Source organism: Haliotis cracherodii, unplaced genomic scaffold (assembly GCF_022045235.1).
Source record: "Haliotis cracherodii isolate W230 unplaced genomic scaffold, xgHalCrac1.p SCAF_8, whole genome shotgun sequence".
In the NCBI taxonomy this organism is placed as follows: Eukaryota; Metazoa; Mollusca; class Gastropoda; order Lepetellida; family Haliotidae; genus Haliotis; species Haliotis cracherodii.
Window position 1 is genome coordinate 21,955,018 of NW_027266341.1, and position 25,223 is coordinate 21,980,240.

Sequence of the window (25,223 nt, forward strand, 5' to 3'; positions counted from 1 at the left end):
AGGGTAAACAGTAATTAAGGTGATGTAGCTTTTGGTATTGGTTGGTTTGAGGCTGAAAAGGCTGAGTCATCAATGTTTGACACTCCGCTAGTCAAACTTTGGGGAGGGCTGACTCTCGGAACCTTTGGCAAGTAATTACATTTTCCTGAATAATATATGGTCCAGCAGGGGCAATATGACACAGGATCAATGTTAATGACAAATTGACAAATTATATATTTTTTCGAAAAGCATTCTTAACAATTTGATATCATGTTTTCCCATGTGTATGATAAAACTTGTGTGATGTTAAGGTTGAAAGGAACACATTATTTGCAGGAATTTGAAGCGTTTAGAGATTTGGTCTGTGATCATTTTTTCACCAAGTGTATTCCATTGTCTAACCAAGGAAACAGGCACTGTATTCTTTCTGTTTCATGAGAGACTTGTTTCCTTGGAGGTATAGGGCCAAAGGTCATAGTTTTAAAACCGAAAGTGTTCGTTTGATTCCCATAGGAAGGGACTGATTTAACAAGACTGGCAAATATATCATAAAAAATATATAATCAAATTGTTCAAGATGTTTTTTACCATGTAATGAAACTTGTACATAGTAAATTTTACTCTCTGAAGACCTTTCTGGCATTGACACATCCCTAATGAGATTACCCTCTTGCAATCCTATGGGGATTCCAGGGCAGAACAGGTCCCACTGTACCTTGCTGAGCATCTCTGCTTGGGTTAAGAAGCAACAAAACTCTGCATTATGTTGTTTTAAGGAAGTTGGTAAGTTTGGTATAACAGCACTTCTGTGGTCTCGTGGATGGAGCCTCTGTCTGGAGATTGGTGGTCAGAGGTTAAAAGATGGTACTTGTTGTTACCATGCCTGGCAATCAGCATTATGGAAATAAAACAAGGGGTGCTTGGCTTGAAGTCAGTTTTATGTGTCTGAGTCGGGTATTCGTGTTAAACGGCAGCACAGTTAGTATATCAGTGGATTATATATATGCACTAAATTAACATCATTAGTCTAGATTAATACAAGCAGCCACTCACACACACATGGATGCACAAGTGCATGCAAGCCACTATTTTAATGGAATAATTTGGGAGTACAATGTTAAATCCCATTTCACCTCACCAGTTTGGTATGACACTGCTTTGAGCCATAAGCTCCTTCAGTTATATCACAGTGTATCAGAGTAAGGTGGGCCTAAAGCCCAAAGTGATGCAGGTCAGTGACATGGACCACTTTGAGGATGGTTTGAGCATGGTGTTGACAACCAAGGATTGTAATCTAGGTGAATCTGGTTACAACTGATTGTGAGTCATTGCATCCTGAAGGGGATTGGTTGGTAAGATTTGCTGACTTTCCTGATTGCTTGACATTGTACTAAAATGCCAAATATATCCATGTTTGGCCAGATTTCATAATTTGTGATGGTTGTGTAGCTGGAATATTTCTGTAAAGGAGACGTTTCGGTATAGATACTTATACCGCTGTCTAGCAAGACTATCAGCCTTCTTTGACAACGGTATAAGGATCTATACCGAAATGCCGCCTTTACAGTAATTTAAGAAGTTGTTATCCCTAAATTGTGTCTACTTTGTCATCCGTCAACTAAGTAATGCCTATCAAACAATATAATATTTCTGACTGTGTCATAAAACATTCCCACACTTGAAATCTAGTTGACACACTCACAAGAGATCTACAACCTGAGTTTCTTTAGTACCCAAAAGTAATATATTATCACAATCCAATAAAAATGTCTACAAATAGTATGTAAATCTTTGTCAGTTTTCAATGGGTCTAACTTTCTAACCGCAAAAGCAAAGATCAACTCACGAGACAATAATACTGATAATAATGATAATCCATGCATGGCGTAGACTTTCAAAGTCTATATTTACATCTAATTAGTTGTCTGTTATTATAGTTAATCCTTTCGTGTGGTTTATGAAGATATAGAGTTTGTATCACCATAAATTAACGCTTGATTGAACTCGGGTTCTCTCCTGGCCCTAGGGCAATAACTAGCTTGATTAGAGCTGCGAGATTAGGTTAGATGTAGGTACTTTATGTCTACAGTGAGAGCGCTGTATCATGAAAAACTGTAACAAGTTAGCCGATTGGTTGTTGGCAAATAGATTGTCCAACCTTCCATGAGTGTTAGGTAATAATTGTATCATGTCCACTTTGTCAGTTTTGCTCATAATATTTATTTGCTTCAATGAAATCAGAGACCTCCTAGTCAGAGAAACATTGTGGTTTATGATGCATGAAAGTTTGCAATCTCTGCAGACAAACTCAATCATGTTAGCCCGCTAGTGCGTCAGAGATTGAGAATTCAGCCATTTTTTTCCTCCCTCAAGATGTCTATTTTCATCATTTTTTTCCAGAACTATTGTTAATATCAGACATATCTTCCGACGCTGAAGAGTTGATTTCGGGAAATAATCAAACATGAAAAATTGGATTAGCCATTCCGTTTTTGGTATGAATTTTTGACTTCCAGGATCTAATATTGGAAGTCATACGGAACTGAACTTTCGCGAATCAATATATGGCCATCAAACTTTTATCAAATTAAATCATAAAAAAAACCTTAGCGTGGGGTTTTATAAAAATAAATATTTCCCATACTTGCAGTCTGTTATTTTTTTTGTCAGTTTTTAAACTTTTTGATTTGGAATTATTCTTTTTGTAAATTTGAACCAGGAATGCATGTGAGTGATTTATGGGCACCTGTGGAGTCAACAGTTCATTTGGTACTGTCAGATTACCAATCTGTAATAATATGATGCATGGGTCAGTCCTGCCGATATGACTAAGGACTTCAGTTGAAACATGAATCTGGTGTATGGATGTGACACTGACAGTGTAGGGATGCTGACGATGATGCAGATAACCTTTGACAGCTTGATCACTGCCCTGATGCCTGCTCAATAAGTTCAGCCCAAATTATAGGTCGTAAAACCTTCGGTGGAACAATGAGAGCAATAAAGCTATTACCAGATCATCAGTTCAACCTGTGCCCTTTGGCTCTTGTGTTTGCATCAATCCATATCTATCTTTTTCCTTTTGTCTATGTGCAATAAATGTGAATCTGAATTTTGTTTAAGCAAACCTCTGTCCACTATCAAGCATGGTTTGTCTCATGTGATGCCTCCTTTGGCAAGTGACTTTGTTCAAAGTATGCCTCTGTTGACCTAGCAGTGAATGGGTACCCGGTAGGATGATCGGACAATCGACTCTTCTTTTAGCAGAGATTTCCTTTGAATATGGAAAGGGTTTTGTAGCTTTTCGTTTCTTAAACAATCAGCAGGATTAACAGATTAAAGATTAAAAGACAGTAGAGTTTATGTAAATTCCATCTTGAGTCAACATTATATTTTTTTCTTTTATTAAGTACAAACCTTAGGCTATTGTATTCAGTATGATATTATTTTGTCCAGTAAGCACACCTAGGATATTACATACCGCTGATAACATCATGTTTTGTCTTGGTTCAAAGTGTGAGTCAGTTTGACCTCTACAGAACCCCTTGCTCCTTTTTCTCAAATCAATCTAAACTTCTTTTTCAATTTTCATCAAATTTTGCTTCATTTTGTCCCTTAGTGAGAGATTTTCTTCCAGGCATCATAATCATTCGAGATGCTTCAATACCTTGCAATCTTAAACGAAAAATAAGTTTAAATTTGAAATGTTGAGAATTAAGAACTCTGACAGATCTTCGAGTACTTTGGTTTCATTGCTCAATTATCACTTTAGCTGCATGAATGCTTCCAACACGAAAAATGGCTCCAAGACATCTGTTTCATTTGTTTTTTCGCAAATCAAACCAAGATCTCTGAAGTTGTCTTGCTTTTTACAAGATGGCTCTTTTCAAAGGAAAAATTGATTTTTACACTTTGTCTTTATTCTTTCATTAACTTTATTCTGGATGAACGATGATGCAGAGACGAGAGGCATTATACTCTCGCTAAATTAGACGTAAAAGCAACCTAATATTCGTAAACAAGACATGTTTAAAGCAAAGGCTTTTACCCATGATGGATTCTGAAGGTTTCGAAAATGGTAAGGTCATTGTTTTGGATCAAAGCTAGGATAAAGAGTCGATCCGTGACTTGAACGTTTTAGGAAATTTAATGAAACGAAAGCATTATTAAATGTACATATTGTTAACTATGTAGTTAGGTTTTCATGTTTATTCTGTAACACAAATGTTCATATTATTTCGAACCATACCAAGAAAGATAAAGATACCATGAAAACCAAGACTTGTGATGGGTTTGTAATGTTTGATGTCCCTTGATATCCTTGAATGAAGGTTGTGTTATGACAGCTTACAGCATTTCGTTAATACATGTGTATTTCAAAATCATTGAGTCTCAGCCAACAGCTAAGAAAATGAACGGGTGGTAGTGCGAGAAATTATTTTATGTATCAGATTATGATGACATACAATGACATTTGCCACACAATTATTGAGGGGGCACGGGTGGCCCAGTCGTCTAAGGCGCCGCAATTCGCTGTGCAGAGTTGCGTCCCTTTGGCACGCCAGAAACCTATGATTGTGGGTTCGAATCCCGGTTCGCCCCGATTATGTTTCTAGGTTTGTCAGCACCATACCCGTGCTTGTGGGTTTCACCGAAGTGATAAACATCAGAGACCAGCATCACCTCGGGCTTTCCTCCCACATTAAGCTGACAGGCCGTGATATAACTGGAAAACTGTTAAAAGCGGCGTTAAACCCAACTCACTCACTCACTCACACAACCTGTCTTCTTTACTGATCCCTTATGTAAAGCATGTGGAGCAAGGCCGAATCCCACAAAGAAATTGCAGCGCTAAGGTGATCGAAATTTCCACACTTCAACATTGACTTCAGACTGTCATGGCGGTATGATCACCTTGTGGAACGAGGACCAGGGTCCTGTTTCACAAAGTATCTATTACAGTGAAATTGAAGTGTTTCAAAAGTTTAAAAACAATAACTACGTAGGTATTGTTTCGAGAAATAACAACTGTCTGCATGGTCTGGACCTTAACTGTTTTGGTTCTCCGTTTCACATTCCTAAAGGAAACACAATTATGTTCCAATAAAAAGCTAAAATTTTAATGATAGTCGCTTACAATTGTCAGACAAAATGAATTCTGCATTATGTCCAGTGTCGTATTGCAGACTATTTTTACCACTTCATATGTAAAACTTGACTCATTTGAAATCAGCATTGTTGTGTAATGGATACATGTCTCAGTTAGATGTGATTATGATTTGAGAATTTAATCGAGCGATGGACATATCTTGAAAAAAATCATTTTATACCATTCTAGAAATTTGGAGACCAATTGAAGTGTTATGAGAAGATAGAAATTCTTTATGACTATACTCAAAAGTGATGTTGAGGTCTGGAGTTTTGATATATTTTGATTTGGTTAATTCTGCGTTGGTTTTAGAGTCAAATTTGGCTCCAAAAGAAGACGTTCGGGATATTGGAATGGGGAGATATAAATTATTTGAGCTACAGTTGTAAGTGTTAAAGGAAGCCATAACACTAATTGAAAGTGACAAAAATGAGAAATGGCCACATTTCTACCAAAGGAAACACAGGGACTACATGACTTTCAACCCTCCTCAGGGGCCAATCAATTTAGGGTGTCAAAATATGATGCAAGGTGTCGCAGTAGCCTCCCTTGATAATAGGAAGTTCCCCAAACGGCTTTTGACAGAGACCTGATAAATTATGACACACCACACTAAATGAACATCCCCTAAATCCTATCAAAAGCATTTTACGCCAATCTGGGCATGGAGGGCCAAGAGGCATCCTCGTCCAATCTTAGATCGCTCCAGTTGACTATGACCTGAGGCATAGTCGCTCAGGTGGAAAAGGCTTCCTGATTTTAGTATCAGGTGTAAGGCTTGGCTCGGGAGAAGATCATTTGGATTCTAACTGAGAGCGACTGTTTGATTCTTTAATCTACTGTCACATTAGTGGATTTTGAAGATTTTCTGTGTTTCTGAAGGATTTTTACTTGATGCGGTGAAGGTATGTTGTATAAAACAGTGATGTGGGAATTAGAATGAAATGGGTTTAATCTTGTGGAATATATTTTAGATTTATGGTTCAGATTGATTAGTGAGGCTTCAGACTGTAGTGTTAACTGTTGTGATTTCTTGGCTTTGATGTCAATCACTTTTAACACCATACCATTCAGCTAGACATACCAGGTTTGTTGTGTAATGGTTTATTGTGAATAATGCTCTATATAAAGCCTCTGATTATCATGTCTTAAAATCATTTAGATGTATGCAAACATTTCGTTAAATTGCATCTAATTTTCAAGCCTGAATTTGAGGTTTGAAATGATCATATTAACCACAGATAACAGTTGCTATGTTGAACAAAAACGTTTTTGGATTTTTTACTCTGTGTGTGAACTAAACCTCACATATGAGATAGATTTCAGTTTCAAACAAGAGTGAGTGGCGTAACACAAAGCTAAATTGTAAATAATGCGCACACATGACAATTTAAGAATGCTATTCTTTCTCATGAACAATTACGAAACAGGCATTCTGTCAATCAGTTTCTAAATGGATCATAAGCAGAGGTAATCTTTGGGATGTGACTTATTGCATAATCCATTTGCAGTCGCAGTTTTCACATTTTCATACCAATTCCCCAAATTCCTCGCCTTCTGTCGAGCTGCCGTTATGAAATTGATTTGTTGTTTTGTGAAATAGACCCTCAATGCCTTCTATTAGCCGGCTGGTCTGAAAGCGTGAATTTCATGGATGTTGTTTCAGCTGTTGAGATGACATTGACTACTATTTTGAAACAATATTCCAATTTCACCGAACCATTTAGAGCATTTGTGTAAAACTTCGTGACTGTTAGTAGTTTATGATAAGAATAAAAGTTAATTAAGAACCAGTTGCAAATTTCAACCAGAACAGAAATATGCAAAGCTGTGTGTCAAATTGTATTTCTGGAAATTATGAACTGAAACTTATCGTAATAGATGAACCGTGGTAACAGTTTGCTGAGTGTTTAATAATGAAAAGATTTCTACATGTACAGAGCATGGTGGGAAACCTGTACGCACATTCTATATTGTTTACGTCTATCAATGGTGTGATTACTGATGAAAATGGCATGTTGTTACTGAAAATGTAGGTTTCTCTTGTGTCTTAAATTGACATCTATTGTCTTTACTAAAGACATCAATGACTTGATAATTGACGGAATAAATGTGTTGTCTCAAGGAATTGTGGGCCAATGATTGACAGGTTGGTTGTGTGTATCAACAAAGTTATAGTCCGGAACTGACCTAATGTTGTGTTAATGGCTGATTGTTTGTTTGTCTGCCTAATTCCTTATACACAGTGTTAATCACTTTAAATTTGTTGTGTAAACAATAATTGTTTTCTTAAATAATTTGTCACAGTCTCTTTCAAGAAAAGACTGTCAGAATTGACCATGGATCATGGCTGGCTCTGATGATTTGGAAAGTGAAATATTGCATTGAAATTGAGTGTGTTTGATTGTTTGTTTTTGATTACATTATGAAGAAACTTACCGTTCTCATGGAAAGAAATATGCATCCACAATCCCAATAAAATGTTATTGTTCATCAAAGACTTTAGGCATTGTAATAAGAATGCCAGATTCTTTTAGAGAGTGATGCCATTGATGTGAATCATTGTTGAATGTTACTAGTGTTCCCTTAATTCTTTTCTCAGTATATTGATAGCATTTTTAAGAAGGTACTGTCCTTTCACAAATTTTCTGGTAATTCAAGAAACATTTGTGCAGGAAATTGAAGTTTGACATTCATATTGTGTCAATGCAAATGTTACAACAGCCAATGCTTATGATAGCGGCCTGGGTAATAGTCACATATATATATATATATATACTTATTACTTAAGCATACCAATCCCTAGCATTGCATCAACTTGAATTCCATGTGACCTGCTATCAGCTGATGGAGATCCACATTCCCCTGTAATTGACAGGTGCTTGTTTCAGGGGCATTGACATGGATCCCTAATCAGCTGATATAATCACCTGCCAAACAAGCTTGTCTATGGCGATAATGTAGATATGTTATAGACACTAAAGTGTCCTCTAACATGACAGTGGTGATGTGTACATGGTAACCAAGACACTTTCTGTGTCGAACCTGGATACAAGTGAATTTATAATATGAAGAGAGTAACTTCAGATTTCCCTTAGAGACTGACATTACAGGAGAGGTCCAATGATAGTGATGTGACATGAACATGGTCATGATGGAGGAGGTTATGATCAAGGTTTCAAGATCACATTTATTTGACTTATCCATATGCAATTTCATATGCACTTTTGTTTGGGTTATTTATTGTGGCTAGCTCATATTTTTTCATATAAAGATGTGCATTAAAAGTAGGTTGTCATTTTAATAAAGTGGATCACTGAAATATGAAATGTCAATGCCAGAGAAAAATCAGTATCAAATTCTCTGCCAAAACAGATTCCAAAAGGCAAAATAGTGACAAAAATTATATTAAGGGATCACTGAAAATCAGTGATGACACCAGGGCCCATTTGTACAAAATGATCTTAGCGCTAAGACTATTGTAAGCCTATGCTAAAGTATGGGAGTTACGATCATCTTAGCACTAAGATCGCTTTGTGCAAGTGGGCCCTGGTGTTCCTGAAAAGGGTAAGCATGTCAGGCTCTACTAGTAGCACCCGCTACTCACACAATGTTTGTAAAAGAGTAAGTGTTTGTTGCCTAATGCCACACCCATCAATACTCCTGCCATACGATTGTGGCCTGTAAACAATGGAATCAGGCTCAGACAATCTGAGACGGAGTAATGGTACAAGCACCAGCATCAGAACATGTATAACAAACCTTTAACGCCCAATGGAGTCTGTTTCATTCAAGAATCGGGACTGGTTACTCTGTGGCATTGATGTTTCTTATTCACTTCTAACACCTTAAGAAGCACACAAAAGAAATGAGTCTTAAGACATGTTTGTTTTACAAAAGCTGCGGAAATCATATACAATTGTACTTCTACCAATGTATTTTCGGCCTCTTCATCCCAAGGTACACCTAATCTACCCATTGAAACGGTTGTAAGGAAACACTATCAATTGAAGCTAATTTTCTTAGTTTATTCCCCCTCAGCATCAGCAGCGTTAATCTTCTGAAACGTATACTCCAGGGTTTATAGGAAACTTAAAGTTCATTAACATAATTCACTCCGAGCTTAACCCACTGGTAGGTATGTAATGTACCTTGAGGGTTAGGTACCTGGGACTTGATCCTCAGTTGGAAATATACAGGTAAATACAATTGTAGGCATAACACATCCTGTTCTTTAACACCATATGAATAGGGATTCAAAACCATTGTTATATTACCTGAACTTTCTGACAATGATCAGAGTGCCCTTAAGAAAACTCATTTGTCTAATTATGTACAAACACATGATACTCTTTATCAAGAGACAATGTCTCCCCTTTCAAAAACTTAAGTAACTGGAAGATTGCATTCGTGAAAATCAAGTAGCCATGAAAATTGTATTAAGAAGCAAATCAAACAGGTAATTTACCTCAGAAGACAATAGACAACGAGTTGAGGTTTACCTGTACAGGTGGGTTAAGTTAACAAGACTTTCGTTTTCACACCTTTCGACAGGTAGCTCTTTTCTTAATCACTGCGTGGTATTGGTAAGTTGTCTGTCAATCTTTTGTTTGTGTTGGGGACATGTACCCGTTACCTGTGGCTATTGTTTTGGGGATTTACCTGAGTTGATGATGAGGGGTGACAGGCTACCTGATTTTCTCACCTTCTCCTAATTGATGCAGTATTTGATATAAGGATGAGTGTCACTAGGGATGGTGGTATAAGATGATTTTACACAGCAGCGACATTTCAGTCAGTATCAGTAGGGAGCACAGGACAGACCAGTGATGTGTCAAGGGGTGTGATATATTTGTTGTGTTTGGATATTTACAGGTATGTGAATATATCAAGATACATTTACTGATATTGTCAACATGCCATAGAGGTATGTTTTTAATTATTTATTTCAAGATCCTCAATGTTTGTTATTACAAAAATAATTTGAGCTATTGTACAATGTTTGAGCAATTTATGTTTTTTAATTAGATATTAAAATTGACATGCCTCGTTTGTCTTAATGATTTTGAATTATATGTCAAACTGTCTATCAGTTATTACTTGATAACATCCTTTTATATGTGATGATAAAAAGTTGAGAAAGTCTATTCAAAATGGTAACATTCTTTGACGTGAAATGAAAGCAAAAACTGAAACGCTTAATTTTGGATTGACACTATTTGGCAACGCGATTTAAATCTCTATCGATTTTCTGACAAGACAATCCAATGCCAGATCCTAAGGCGATATTATTTGTTATGTAACAATTGATTATGTGGCACCAAATGTACTTGCCGCACTGAGAAAGGGGACGATCAATGCAAAAATTATGCAAGAAAGTTGTGAGTCAACTTGTCAGCTGAAAATAATTGTATGGACATTGGTCAGCTGCCATCAAGGGGCATCTAAATCAATTGTGGGGTGATACCCAGATGGCCACTATGACATCGAGGGACAATATGTTGATAATTATGAAAACATGCGTCAATATGTGTCATAATCAAGTTTGATGGGATACAAACATCAATATATTCCTCATGTTGTTAAAAGCATTAAGGATAAAATCCTGTCTGAATTTTTCAAATCACTCTCATGTTGTCAATGCCATTTCAAAGACGATATTTAAGTTTTTATACTCATTTATCAATGAATTATTTTCATAGTTGGAAAACCAAACTGAAAAAAAATGTACTTGAATTAAATATTTTCGTGGTTTTAACAACGTTAAAATTGTTTTTTATTACCCTTTTACTATAAAAAATGAAATTTAGAAAAATCCATGCTAAACTGTTTAAAGTGTCACGTTTGGTTATTTTTTTTAACTCACTCCAAAATAATGCAGATCAATTCACTGGGTGAATTGTATAGGTCACGAAAGATATTTGTTTATGAATCATATGGGTACTATGTTTGATTTGTTTGTATGCTTGATCATGACTTCATTACTCCCAACTCATAAAGCATGATAAAAATAACACGTTTACATCACATATATAAGACTTCCGTTTATTATGATTAACAATGGTGGCTAGCTGTATATCAAATCATTTAAACGCTTGTTTAAATGCTTGAGACAAAATGTTTTATTTATACTTTTGTTTACCTTTCATATGAAATTGAAAACATTCTCATATTCTAAACAAAATGTTTTGTAACGTCACTGTCTTTCACTTACCAAAGATCATTTTTTTAAAGTCATATGTGTATTATTTTTAATAAGCTATATATCCTTATCACTGAAAAAAAATGAATTAAGTCCCAAATTTACCCAAACAACTTCTGAAAAAGATATGATTGCCAGTAAGTAGCATTATCAAGCAATTATGGAAAATTGACTTACTTAGTTTTATCTGATTCCAGTAACTTCACACAGAGCTACTGATTTTTAAGTAATAATCATAACAAGAATTTGATATGAGGTTCTGGGTAATGTGATAAACACTGCCTTCACCATGGAATTGCAAGAACATTTTTGTGCAAGGCTTACTGATCTTTAGCCAAGAGTAGAAATCACGGCTTTGAGTGTTTTGCATTAAGTATTGATGCCCACAATCCTCAGTTTATTATTGATAAATCTGGAGATTGGGGATCCGCAAGTTTGTGTCAAATTTCAGAGAAAATCTATGAAATTGTCAGGTATAATGTTTCTTCATTGTAACTTATTCTTGTTTTACATGTATATTTAATTGGGATCTTTTACAAGCTATTTGAAACGATCAGTCAGTGATAACTCTATCTCCTATACTTTGACTCTTGCTGTTTAAAAAATCATAGGATGGTTCAAGGTTTGAGTCTTGAGAGTAGCAGTGTTGTCATATTTCTGTAAATCTTTTCAGAATAGATAAATATGTAATAACTTTCCTTGTCAGTGCTTGAAAACACTTTGTTAAATAATTATGGTACTTGGTATGTTGGCTTTCTCTTAAAGACTTAGGGAAGAATTGAAATTGAATGATTGACATTCTGGTACTATATACTATTGTAAAATATTTGATGAATATTGGTTTGTGAATCTTGTGGTATGCAAGGATAATGATATCTCTAGGGAAAGGGTGTCATTTCATGCTCTGTATAGAATTTCAGACAAAGGTGACCAGTGCCGAGAACCTGAGTTTCACACTGGACAATTTATGGTGATTTAGGGCTTCCCAAATTCCTCTTTTGTCATTAAAGAGACAAGTCAAGGCAGGGTGTGTAGGTAAAAGGGCCTGAGAAGATTGTTATTGAAAATTATATCCCTGATAGAATCGAGAAGGATTGTCGGGACTCTTTCTTCGTGTTGGTTTTCAAGGAGTGAAGGTCTCTTTTTACAAGTGCGTGAGGCGGGAATGGTAATTTTTGTGTTCATTAACCGGAAAATGTTTATGTTGGTATGACTGTGCTGACTTAAGACAGTTTATGAGCGGAATTAGGTGGAAGATTGTAATCGCTTTCACAAAAGTCGACAAGCTACCCGTCAGATTAGTCCTAACACAGTGTGTCCCAGTGTAGAGTAATGGATGAAAATTGCTTTAAATTGCATCAGAGATGTGGCAGTGTGTGAGTCTATCCCAGTATATCAGAGACAGAGTACAGACACGTGTACATGCAGGGAGAATTTCTGTTTTGAATAATTCATGTTCAACGGGACTGTTGTTACCAGTTTGGTTGTCTGCCTGGCGTCTTCAAAACCAGATCAAGTGTATTATCACTCAAGTTCATCTGTCTGTCTTGAGACATGTGGAAAATTTCAAACCAGACACTTACTGCATGACTCCATTTTATGATAGTCCTGGTTTGTTATAGGCCTGATACCACCTTCCGAACACAAGGTGAACAAAAGTTATTGAATCTTGTCAAAGAAATTCCTCATTTCCCACTCAACCAGACATGATTGAGAGTTTGTAGAACTGGAATATCATTGGTCGACTTCTGTCTCTTTTCCCCCCAACCTGACTGACGGCTTTGTCTAATCTGTTCAGATAATTCTACCTGATTCTACAGATACTACCAGCTCAACTGAGGTATTAGCCCTCCAAATTGTTTCCATATCATTCTAGTAACTGGTTCAGCGATCATTAAGTCTCGATAATGGCTGCCACCTAATCCTTCTCGTCTGTCCACCTATTCATATCTTTAACACGTCTTACGACACCAAGCTTCGATAAGATACATCGGCCTTATTAGACCAGCCTTGTAAAGACGTAGGTATAATGTCTACTCAAGGGGCAGGTATTGTGTAGGGAGTCGCCTCCCTTGGCCTCCTGTGGTTTTGACCACCAGGCTGTCTTTGTGGTCACCGTCTGCGACACCCACTCACAGTTGAACCTTTCACCGTAAGGACATCTTGAGCATTTGTCGATGGCCAGATATTTTGGCAACCTCTGAACTATAGAGGGTGACAGATTATCTTCGTAGTAAAGCTTATCCACCCCCTGTGGGCTTTTGAACTTGGGCAGACATGGAAAACTATACAACAAATTGTCCTTTATTTTGTGGGCACAATTTAGGAGATTTAAAGAACTGATGGTCATGAGTGTGGACACATGTTGTGTACAAGGACTACTGTTAACATTGACATCACATGGTTGGTAGATTTTGTTTTGGTCATTTCTTCTGGGCAAATCCGTTCTTTAAAAGAATGGCCTTGATGAAACTATTTTGGCTAAAATACTTAGCAAATGAGTAGTTTGACATTGAGAAAACAATATCGAAACACTATTTCATTACTATATTACCTCAAAACACTATCATTATGTTTATACTGTTTAGTTGAAAGAAAACATGCATTTCAAATGTCCTTGTTAATTGTGTATAATCAGGAATCTTTTCCCTAAGAAGCTAGGAAGCTCCTTTTAATAAGGAATTGAACCAGATATTGTATGCTTTCAATTGTACTTTGTTTGGGATCAAGGAAGTTAGCCTGGGAATTTCAATTTCATTACTGTAAGTGAAATTCTAAGTGATGGGAAATCAATACAGTGACCTTTGCAACCATTGTCTTGTGTCGTCAGATGTATTTTGACATGAGAGCCAAAAAACATTTAAGCAGACACTTAAAATCACATTCTAACTGAGCGCAGGTACAACAGTTTGCTGACTGTAATTGGGTCACGGTGTTATAGGTAGGTGTTAATGACGTACTAATTACACTAATTAGGACAGACTGATGACTTGAGGTGTGAGAACGAAATTTCAGACCCTTGTCTCAAAAATAGTTAGCTTGTAGTGTAAGTAAATACTACTCAACCTTAATTACACAATTTGAAACTTAATTGCAATTTGACAGGTGAGATCAGTTCTTTCATTCAAATAACCGAACTGATCCATGAATAGCCCAGACAGTAAAACTAAAGTATTGCAAATATATTGAAATTGTTAAAGATGTAATTAAAATAATATGTTTAAGATTATATTCTCTTCTTCATGTCCATGAACTCTTTAGCTGTTATGAGTGATTATATCATTGCATGCGGAACACAGTAAAAGAAAGAAATCTAGATTGGTTCATTTCAATAGCACTCCGGTTCACAGGTTAAGAATGTGTAACATTGTAGCTTATTATGATCACTCATGTCCATTCTTCTCTGATAATATTACTGCATCAATTAGCAGTGTTATTCACACCACTTAACAGGTAGTCTACTTGCTAATTAATTGTCAAAGCCATCATGTAGTATCATTTACCTGGATAGCAAGTCAGGTGACAGAAGCTGTTTCTACGTCACTTTGATGTCGTTACAGGTAGCTAAACTGTTAAAACAACAACGTCATGGCTTGCCAGTCAGGGTAGATTAGGTCTTGAACACTTCTCACTTTCACTGAAAGAGCTGCTTTTAATTGTTATGACAGTGCTAAATGCCCTTCTTACACGAGCTGTTTGTTAAGAAAACATACTTGGAGTGGTCACTATAAAATCTATTGTCTCTGAAACCCAAGTTTGGACTACAATAAGAGAGCAATAATGGCCCAGCCTGTTTATTGCATTAGGCCAATCTAACACCAGTTCCCTATCGGCGGCCGCTACTGTTAGAGGCGTAACGACAGGCTTGAGTGCTTTAAATCTCAGCTGTAAATATTGGGGTAGGACCGTAGGCTACATCATTCAATAGTGTGGGGGCATTTGTGGAGGCTTCTCTCAACATCCCAGGGACAATTTGGCAGAATTTGGTGGAGTTATTGCAATATATTTCAATGCTGCAATTCATTTGGCATGTAAGACTTAAATTGCTATACTGCATGAGGAGTTTTTTGTCAGTTTGGATTGATTTATACTGTTTTTATTCATTTATGTGTGTGTAATTGTATTTATTCATCCTTTTTGCCAGCTTGATCAAGTTTCAGATTTTGTCTGGCCAAATTATTTGATCATGTTAGGATGCTGTATACAGGCTTAGGTTCTGATGGGAGAGGGAAATTGGTTTACACTACAAATGTTTTCAATTGTGTTATATTATTTAATCCATGCGTGTGTGCCTGTCTTTCTGTGTGTGTGTCTGTGTCTCTGTTCTAGAAATCTTTTGGAAATTTTGGACATCTTAGATTAAATTTCTAACCTGTTTTTTAAAAATGTAATTTGAGAAAAAAAATTATATGCTGTTCATGATTTTAATTCAATTTTCATTTGCTTTCAGATTCAAGATTTGTAGATAACCACAGTGTGATTGACAGCATTTGAATGAAAGCGACAGCCATAATGATCAACGACTTGCAACATTCTTGACAGCTTTTCTACATTACATTTGAAGATATTCACCTCAAGTTAAATCACCAAGCAGCAAGATGGTTTCCATGGCAACACTTATTCCACTTGCTTTTCTACTTCCTGTCTTGTGCCCAGCTCAAGAGGTGGTTCTGTCGTACAGACTCAAAGAGGAGCAATCAGCAAACACCTTTGTCGGTAATGTGGCCCGAGACAGTTATTTGTATGGCAATGTTACTGAGAGTGTATTTCAGAGGCTAAAATTTAGCTTCTTCTCTCAGGGAAACCCATCTTCCAGACTTTTTGAAATTGACGAAAAGAGCAGTACAATTCGGACGGCACAAGTGATTGACCGGGAAGCACCTGATGTCTGCGAGGGCAAGGCAGAGTGTATTCTGAACCTAGACATTGGTGTGTACATCAAAGACGTGTCAAAAGATAGGTATGACCTCTTTAAACTGATGCAGGCAAAGGTTGATTTAGTGGATATTAACGACAACAAACCTGAATTTCCTCAGGGTTCCGTCAGCCTCAGCTTACCCGAATCGGTTCCGGTTAATCATATGTTATTGGCAAGTGGTGCAATTGATAAGGATACTGGAGCCAATAATTCAATTAAGAGTTATGAAATTATTCCTGTAAATGGGATGTTTGATCTCAAGGTACAACATAATTTCGGAACGTCTGATCTTGGAATTGTCGTTAAACATAGTCTAGACCGTGAGACCAAAGACTTCTTTCAAGTGACCATTGTAGCTAAAGATGGAGGGTACCCTCAGCGGACTGGATCAGTGTTGATTAATATTACTGTCACCGACGTCAACGACAACAGCCCAGCGTTTATCGAGTCAACTTATAACGTGACTGTCATCGAAAACGGCACTGTCAATGCCACAATTCTCCAATTGTCTGCAGTCGACCAGGACAAAGGAGCAAATGGTGAAATTTCATATCATTTGAGTTCGCGGGCCTCAGACAAAGTTCGTAAAGCCCTCGCTATTGACCCCGCTTCCGGTAAGGTGTACACAATAGGCGATATTGATTATGAAGAGAACAAGCAATTCCAGTTCATGGTTGAGGCCAGGGATAAAGGATCACCATCTCGGTCCTCGTTAGTTCCTGTTGTTATTAATGTTATTGATAAAAATGATAACAAACCAGAAATAAACATTAACTTGTCCCCAGAAGGATCTGATATTTCAGAAGGAGCAGAAACAGGCAGGTTTATAGCTCATGTGTCTGTTACCGATAGAGATGATGGCAAAAATGGAGATTTTATGTGTGATATGAATGATGCCCACTTTTCTCTTGATAAATTTAACGCAAATGTGAATAATGTGTACAAGATAAGCCTGAAAGAAAAACTGGACCATGAAAGTTCCCCAACGCATAATGTCACCATCACCTGTAAAGACAAGGGAGATAACCCTCAGACAAACTCAACTAGCTTCCTGGTAAGAGTTCTTGATGAAAATGACAATGCACCCATGTTTAATAATGTGCCAATTATTGGGCAAATTGTGGAAAATAACAAGCTTGGTATGGAGATTCTGCAAATAACTGCTAAAGACTGGGACAGCAAGGAGAACGGGAGAGTGACATATTCTTTAGACAGTGACGCCGGGTCCATGTTCACTATTAACCCTGGGACTGGTTCTTTGCTAGCCACTGCACCATACGATAGGGAAACTGTGTCAAAATATGAATTTGGTGTCATAGCCACTGATCATGGCTCCCCTCCCAAATCATCAACAGCCAAAGTCCTGATTCGGATTCTGGATCAGAATGACAAGCCTCCCAGGTTTACTGTACCAGTGTTCCGAGGATATATTCTGGAGAATCAGCCGATCAGAACACCAGTTCTGAATCTGACTGCCACGGATGAGGATGAGAAACCTAATATGAAGTTCGCATTTGCGCCAAACTCGGATGTGAATAAATGGTTTGCTATTGACGAAAACAGTGGAAGAATCACAAGCAAGCGTTCATTCGATCGGGAAACTCAGAAAAAGTATAACTTCACTGTGATTGTTCAAGATCCCATGATAACCAGTTTTCATGATACAGCTCATGTAACGATTCATGTTCGAGATGATAATGACAACATCCCGATCATCACATACCCTACCAAGTCGAACAAGACTGTGCGGATTCCCTATGGAACAAAGGTGGGAACGATTGTCACTAAAGTAACTGCCAAAGATACAGATGACATCGACATCCAATTCATAAGATTGACCTTTTCAATCATATCTGGCAACAAAGGAAGTTTGTTTAATATAAACCAGATGAATGGTGAATTGGCAGTTTCTCGTGTGATGAAATTGTCAGATTTAGGATTTCACGGACTAAAGGTTGCCGTTCATGACCGTGGCACAAATTCCAAGTCGGCCACTGCAACCTTGGACATCTTTGTCGTCGATGTCAACGGCACGGCTAGGAATGTTGGTCATTCTGAAGTACTTGAAAAAAATATGATGATTGTGATTATATTGATAGCAGTGACAGTTATATTAGCAATTGCAATTTTTGCAACAATATGCATGATTCGCAGAATTGACAGAGAGCGCCAGCAAAGACGATCAGCAATGATCAAAACAGATGAGGACAAAACATTAACAGCAATATCAAACAGAGACAGTTTTTTAGTCATAGCCAAAGACTCAAATGAGAATGATGACGCAAAGTTAAAACGGAATAAAAAAGAAGTTAGTTTTACATTTGAGGATGATCGAGATATACACAACATGAGCAATTCCTCTGGCCATGCGTCGATGTCAACATTTGGAGTTCCGGCACCGACAGAAAATTCCCAATCGGTATGTATAATTAGTCGGGACATCGATTTGTCTGTAATTTTACAATTAGTCACTGCTAACACCTGTGTCTGGAGCTCATAGCTCTGCTCTTCAACACGGTTAAATCCTATGGGATTTGTGTTTTTTCAAACCTGTTGCTTATTTCTTAAGCTGTCAATATCAAATTTTACAGATGGTGTCTGTTTCAAATAATTTATTCAATTATCAAGCTGCTAGTTGAAAATTCTAAAGTTTGAAACAACCTAGTAATATTTTTTTAAGAGTAGTGACCATTATGAATTCATAGACAGTATGTCGAAACAGACATATTTCAACTGAGAAATTATTGTTGACTTCATTTACTTGCCATGTGACATTTCTCCTTTTTTAATAATGGAAGAAAAGCTGTAAACAGCTGGGAGTCAGACTTGTCATACATAGGTTAAATTTAAATTGTATATTTACTTTAAAAGCTAATTCTGTGGAACCTGTTCTGATTAATTCAATTGAACAAATCAAATCGGAAACCTTCATGTGTATTCAACTTACTCAAAAAACAGCACTGTACAATTGATTAACTGCAGATTGAAACTGTAGCGGTTTATTTCAACAAGAAGAACTTAATTTCAAAGTATTGACTTAAACTTTTGAAACACTGAAGAAACAATTTCTACTTTCTCTGAAAAGAATATTTTGTCTTCAAAAGAGAAGACGTCTTGCATGGCATTGATTAGTTTCTAAGCGACAAACATCAAAGTTTAGGAAAGTTCATTCGACTCAGTTCTTTTTAAAGGTATCAGTGCTTTTACTCAAAATCAGATGATTGCAAACAATATATTTTGATAAAAATGTCTTTGCTGATAAGATGATTAACAATTATGTTGAGAGACTTGTGAGCAAACGGAGGTAGATTTTACTCTTCCAGTAGAGTGAGTGAGTGAGTGAGTGAGTTGGGTTTAACGCCGCTTTTAACAGTATTCCAGTTATATCGCGGCGTGTCAGCTTAATGTGGGAGGAAAGCTCGAAGTGATGCAGGTCTTAGACGTTTACCACTTCGGTGAAACCCACGAGCACGGGTATGGTGCTGACAAACCTAGAAACATAATCGGGGCGAACCGGGATTCGAACCCACAATCATAGGTTTCTGGCGTGCCCAAGGGACGCAACTCTGCACAGCGAATCGCGGTGCCTTAGACGACTGGGCCACCCGTGCCCCCTCTTCCAGTAGAAGATATACCAGTAGTTTGTTCTTTCCTACCTGGGGGCACGGGTGGCCCAGTCGTCTAAGGCGCCGCGATTCGCTGTGCAGAGTCGCGTCCCTTGGGCATGCCAGAAACCTATGATTGTGGGTTCGAATCCAGGTTCGCCCCAATTATGTTTCTAGGTTTGTCAGCACCATACCCGTGCTCGTGGGTTTCACCGAAGTGGTAAACGTCTGAGACATGCATCACTTTGGGCTTTCCTCCCACATTAAGCTGACACGCCATGATATAACTGGAATAATGTTAAAAGCGGCGTTAAACCCAACTCACTCACTCTTTCCTACCTTCACAGTATGCTAGATGGCAGCCCTGTATATTTACATACATTCTTGGTTGCGTTTTACCAGAATTCTCAGGAGGTGAATCTCATGATGACCCCTATCCCTTCGCTGGTTGAGAAACAAAACAACATGAACAGCCCGGGTGCTCACGAACCTTCTAACATTCCAGTACAAAACAATATCCCGGTGACGCCTCACCCTACTGATAAAACGTGGATACAAAATATGAATGAAACTGAGGTAGGATTAACTCAGTGATAAAGAACAAAAATAATCATCTTCCATTAACAGTTACTTTGTTAGGCTAAAATATAACTGGTTCTCAGGCACATTATCAAAATTGTTGAGGGGCATTTTTGTATTTAGATGTGGAAAAATGACCTATTTATTAATTTATGTGTCGTAAAGCAGATGTGCTTGGTTGTTTTTGCTGATAATGAAATGCCTGAAAACTAAATGTTTTTTAGCCTAACATTGATACTGGTTAGATGTAACTTGGAGGTAAAATTGTGAAACTCATTTCAGTACTTTTGTGTGTAAAAAGATGAAAAAATTATTTTTATTTGTTGAATGGTTTAGTATTGATACTTTTTGTGTGAATTAGTGTTGATAATACCAGTAGTTGATTTTACAAATCAAATATATATAGTTGTACCTTGACACTGAAGAATGTTTGATTCTGATTGGTCAAAATAACATTAAAATTGGGTATCTAATTGTATTTAATACCTCAAAATTAACAAGCTTTCACACACAAACTTGTGTGTACAAAAGAGTAATGTTTTTAAAAGAAATTTGATATCATGGTTGAATTGTGGGATAATCTAGTTAGACTACCAGAATTTTCAAAACAATGTAGCTTTACTCCTAATACGATAAATCAAATATTGAAATAAAGTGTCATATTTCAGAATGTTGATTTCAAAAAGGGAAAATGAAGTTGATATATTGTGCCATGACTGTTTCATTATAATGTGAGCCTTTAAAGACCTAAATACATCGATATCAGGTTCTAAAGTATTCATTTTCAATTTCAGGCTCGGCATTTAATGGAGATATTAAAGAAACCAGACGATATTATGAGTGAAACTTCAGGGGAGACCGGCACCAGTGACAGTGGTCGTGGTGGAAGCGATGAAGATATAAACAGCAATAGAAGTGCTACACACGATATAGGTAAGACTATTTTCCTAATGACTGTTAACCAGTTTGAGAGACCTCAAACGGCATATTGATGAGAATGTGTGGGTGAATTCACTAAGTCATGAAGGAATTGTAAAAGGATAAGATCTCAAAGTTTAGATTTTATGTTTTGCTGGTTGTTGTTTGGTGAAGTTCAGAAAGCTGTAAAATCACAGATACACCAGAAATACAAAATCAATAAAGTCATTGTCTCCCTTTGGTCTATGATCATGTTCTTTGAAACCTGGAAAAAACGTCTACTCGAGGACCAAATTGAACAAAAAATGGAAACTGACAAAACAAATAGGAAGTAACACAGCATTACAACTTGTTTGATGCATTTTTTTTATTCATGACTTAAAAATCATCTAGTTCAAGTATGTATTTATACCTAATAAAATATCTTGATGGCAAGTGGCCTGATTGTCAACCATATAATTTTCAAAGGATTGTCCAGTATGATTATAGCTTGAAGTTGTTGGCAATTGACAAGACTGACATGAAAAGTGGCTTGCATGTTGTCACCCACAGGAATAGGATAAATATTTACTTTGATAAGAAACTATCTTTTAGAAGGATGAATAAAAATGTTCTGTTCAAGCAGTGTTAGCTTATGGATAAGTTTGAAGGGAATTTTGCATTCAAGATTTTGAATAGGATAGCTGACCATTTGGAAGCAAAGCTTCAGTATTGTCATAAACAATGATCTGAAAAGATATCAACGATAAAAGAACCTTTTCAACATTTCATGGTCCAATTATACGCTTATTTCACTCAAAGAAAAGAAAATTGTCCATTTATGGGCTTTGAAAAAGTAGGTTCTTTCTCTTTGGTTGAGAGGGCAGTGGATGATTTTAAGAGCGGTGACATCTCTTTGAATCACCAGTACAGTAATATTGATAACATCATGACCGCAGGTAGTAGTGAATCGTTGTTAGAGGCGCCCTCTAGTGCCTGTCACAGTCCGTGTCACTCACAACCCACATGGCCACTTAATCTGACATATTTCCTTGAATTATCATAAAACATAAACAGGCTTCTGATTTCTAAGATTTTAGTGTTTAGTGCAGTGTCATTCTTGTTGTAATGTTAGGAAGCTTTGAAAGGCAGCGGAGATGTTTAAGAATTGACTTCGATATATTTTGTGCTAATAATACCTCCATGAATAAATATTTTTTAGTCATTTCTTATACCGAAGTAGATGAATATTTCAACAATAATAACATACTGCATATTTATTCATAAACACACAAACAACTGTAGACAATATGAAATTGGTGACATTATTCTGCAACGTAATCCCCCGCCGTTTTTATTATCAACCACCAGTAGTCTGTATTGTTTTGAGAGGATGGAAACTTAAAAAAAGTAATTGCTTGGTTAACCAATCAAATGCCAGGGAACATTATTCTGTTGCTCAAAACAGAATTATTAAATCTTGAAATTATGTTAAGCTTAAATTGATTTTTAGATATTGTTGCAATAAGCAGCAGTTTTATTCTATACAAAGATAGTACAACTTGTATGAATAACACGCGAGATTGTGTTTGACCTATAACACTAACATTTGCACAACATGTGAAGGGGTATATTTACGTTTTGGATTAGAACATTCCTTTGAGATGAAACATAGACCTTTAGCAATGAATGGATGTCAAGTTGATATACACAATCAGAGGACTCTCAAGTGACAAAGTTAGAACTTGTTTACAAAACTCAAGGACCTTAGTCTACTCCCTATCTTAAAGTTTTGTCGAACAACCCTCAAGTTTGGATCCATGTCAATTTCGTGCAATCAAAATTTATTTTATCACAGTTACAAAGACTAACAAGTACCAAGCGTGCTGAAATGGGCGATTATGGTACAAAAACAAGAAAACTTCGATACAAATTGTAAACACAAGGCTATCCACTGATTGAACTTCAAGTGTAGCACAGTTATCTCAGCATGAATGGAGATATCAAAATATCTCAAGGCTTTTCAGTGACAAATATTTATTATCTCAAACATGGTGATTAGGCAATGGCAGTTTCAAGCCTGAGTCTAGAATCACCTTGGGGAAAGCTTGCGAGTTCCTGGCATATTGGTTTTAGATTAATGCCATTAGGGAGGCAAATTTCATGGGTATTTTGTGAGTTTGTGATAAAGTCAGAGATAGGTTATCTGCAGATATGTCAGAAAGCCTGGTAATGTTTCCTCACGGGAGTGGAAGTTTGATGTGTGTGGCTCCCAATGCTGTAATGATTATTTAAGTTTTCTCAAGGAAGCTCGGAGGTATTAAAGACATCACCAAAGTGTTTTTCAGAAATTAGCATATATCTTTTAAGTTTGTAATAAATTTGAAAATTTACAAATATGACACGATATTTTTCATAAAATTTATCATCCTTAGTATGGGCATGTTTAAAACATTTCTAACTAAAATATATTCACCAGAAAAGCTTTTAGGGCATACAAATCGAATACAGAGGTTATATTTTATTGGCATGTAAATTTAGAAATGGCCTAGACCATAGATTACACAGCATAATTCAAGTCAGACTGTGTATATACTTGAATGTAATGACAGGCTTTCAAAATTTCAAGTCTACAGTACTCGTAGGGATCAGTTAAGATGGAAAGATGTTCTCATCTGAAGAGAAAAGCCCTCAAGGTCTCGAAGGCCTCAGTGGAGGTAGGTTAGGGCACTTGAGTGAAAGAAGTGTGTAAACAGTCTAGAGTGAGCTCTTGGAAACGTCTGACATTGATACGGCCCACAGTTGCAGCTATAATACTCCACAGTCCAGATCCCGATGAAGTGGTGACGAGGATGTGCCTCAACAGTCAGACAGAAAAGTGACATTATGAAGAAAAATAGTTTCTGAGACGCTTCCAGTTAATCATATGTTATCTCTGTGTCATTTTGGCATTGATGTAGGATTTGTTTCCTGGGATAATTGTGAACAGGCTGAAACAAAAAACTGGCGGTTTCAAATGTTTGGGTGGAAAAGAGACTTTGAGAAAATTTTACATTTTGTCTGGAATAATGTTATTAAATCAGTGAAATTTGTCTTTTCAAAATCCTGGCGAGTATGAAAATATAAGAGTTAATTCATAGTTTGAGACAACTGGAAGGCGGATAATGGACCTTTGTGTTGATAAGGATTCTCTAAGGGCCTGTTTTCTTTAGCACTTTATCAACATTCCCAGGGTGAACATCATCTTAGTGTTTGTTGAATTTTAATTAACTACATTTACTACTTATAACCTAATAATATTGAAGTAAGAATTGAAATGATTGAAAAGGTCAAATGGACATAAATTGTTTTAACTAGACGAAAACATGTCGGAATATCTTTGTTTAAATCAGCTTTTTCTTTTTGAGAAAAGTTGATTTTTCTCTTAAACTCTGTAGATGCAATTTACCTCAGACAGAGTGGCACGTTTTTTTGACCGGATCTTTACATCAGACATGCATTTGCATAAGACTCAAAGGCCAATCTGTTTACAAAGACGTAATCAATGAGTGAAGGAAAATTATGAAATGTGGTTTAGACAAACAGGTAGGGGAGTAAGTAAAGATTGTTGAGGAGAAGGGACTTTGGCAAAGATTTATTGGTCTGGATCCGTTTGTGCTCTAATAAAATAAGGGTTTGCTGTGAAACACTAGGTGATGTAGACTCACGCTGGAGCCCCCTTCAGTCAGAGTGACAGAGGGTAATGAAGGCCGTCGCTTCTATTGAAATTTACGCTGCTTGCACTTGTAGATATACAGAATTTGCATTTGACCCTAGTGGTTAAGGAAATTGGACGGTTTACCTTAGCTTGTGGATTTTGTTAATATTCGGAAGTAATGGAGACCAATTTCG

General features: G+C 36.8%; 1 protein-coding gene across 7 annotated transcripts in view; it reads left to right on the plus strand.

Annotated features, from left to right (window-relative positions):
* LOC139450548 (protocadherin-7-like) overlaps positions 1-25,223 on the plus strand; it is a 56,238-nt gene that overhangs the window by 23,162 nt on the left and 7,853 nt on the right. For 6 of the 7 annotated variants that reach the window (XM_071232290.1, XM_071232288.1, XM_071232293.1 and 3 more), the window contains exons 2-4: positions 15,784-18,670; positions 20,259-20,432; positions 21,230-21,368. In XM_071232290.1, coding sequence (XP_071088391.1) covers positions 15,932-18,670; positions 20,259-20,432; positions 21,230-21,368 — 3,052 coding nt within the window. In that variant the 5' untranslated portion in view covers positions 15,784-15,931. The remainder of the gene's footprint in view (positions 1-15,783; positions 18,671-20,258; positions 20,433-21,229; positions 21,369-25,223) is intronic. The other variant, XM_071232291.1, reaches the window with a different exon arrangement.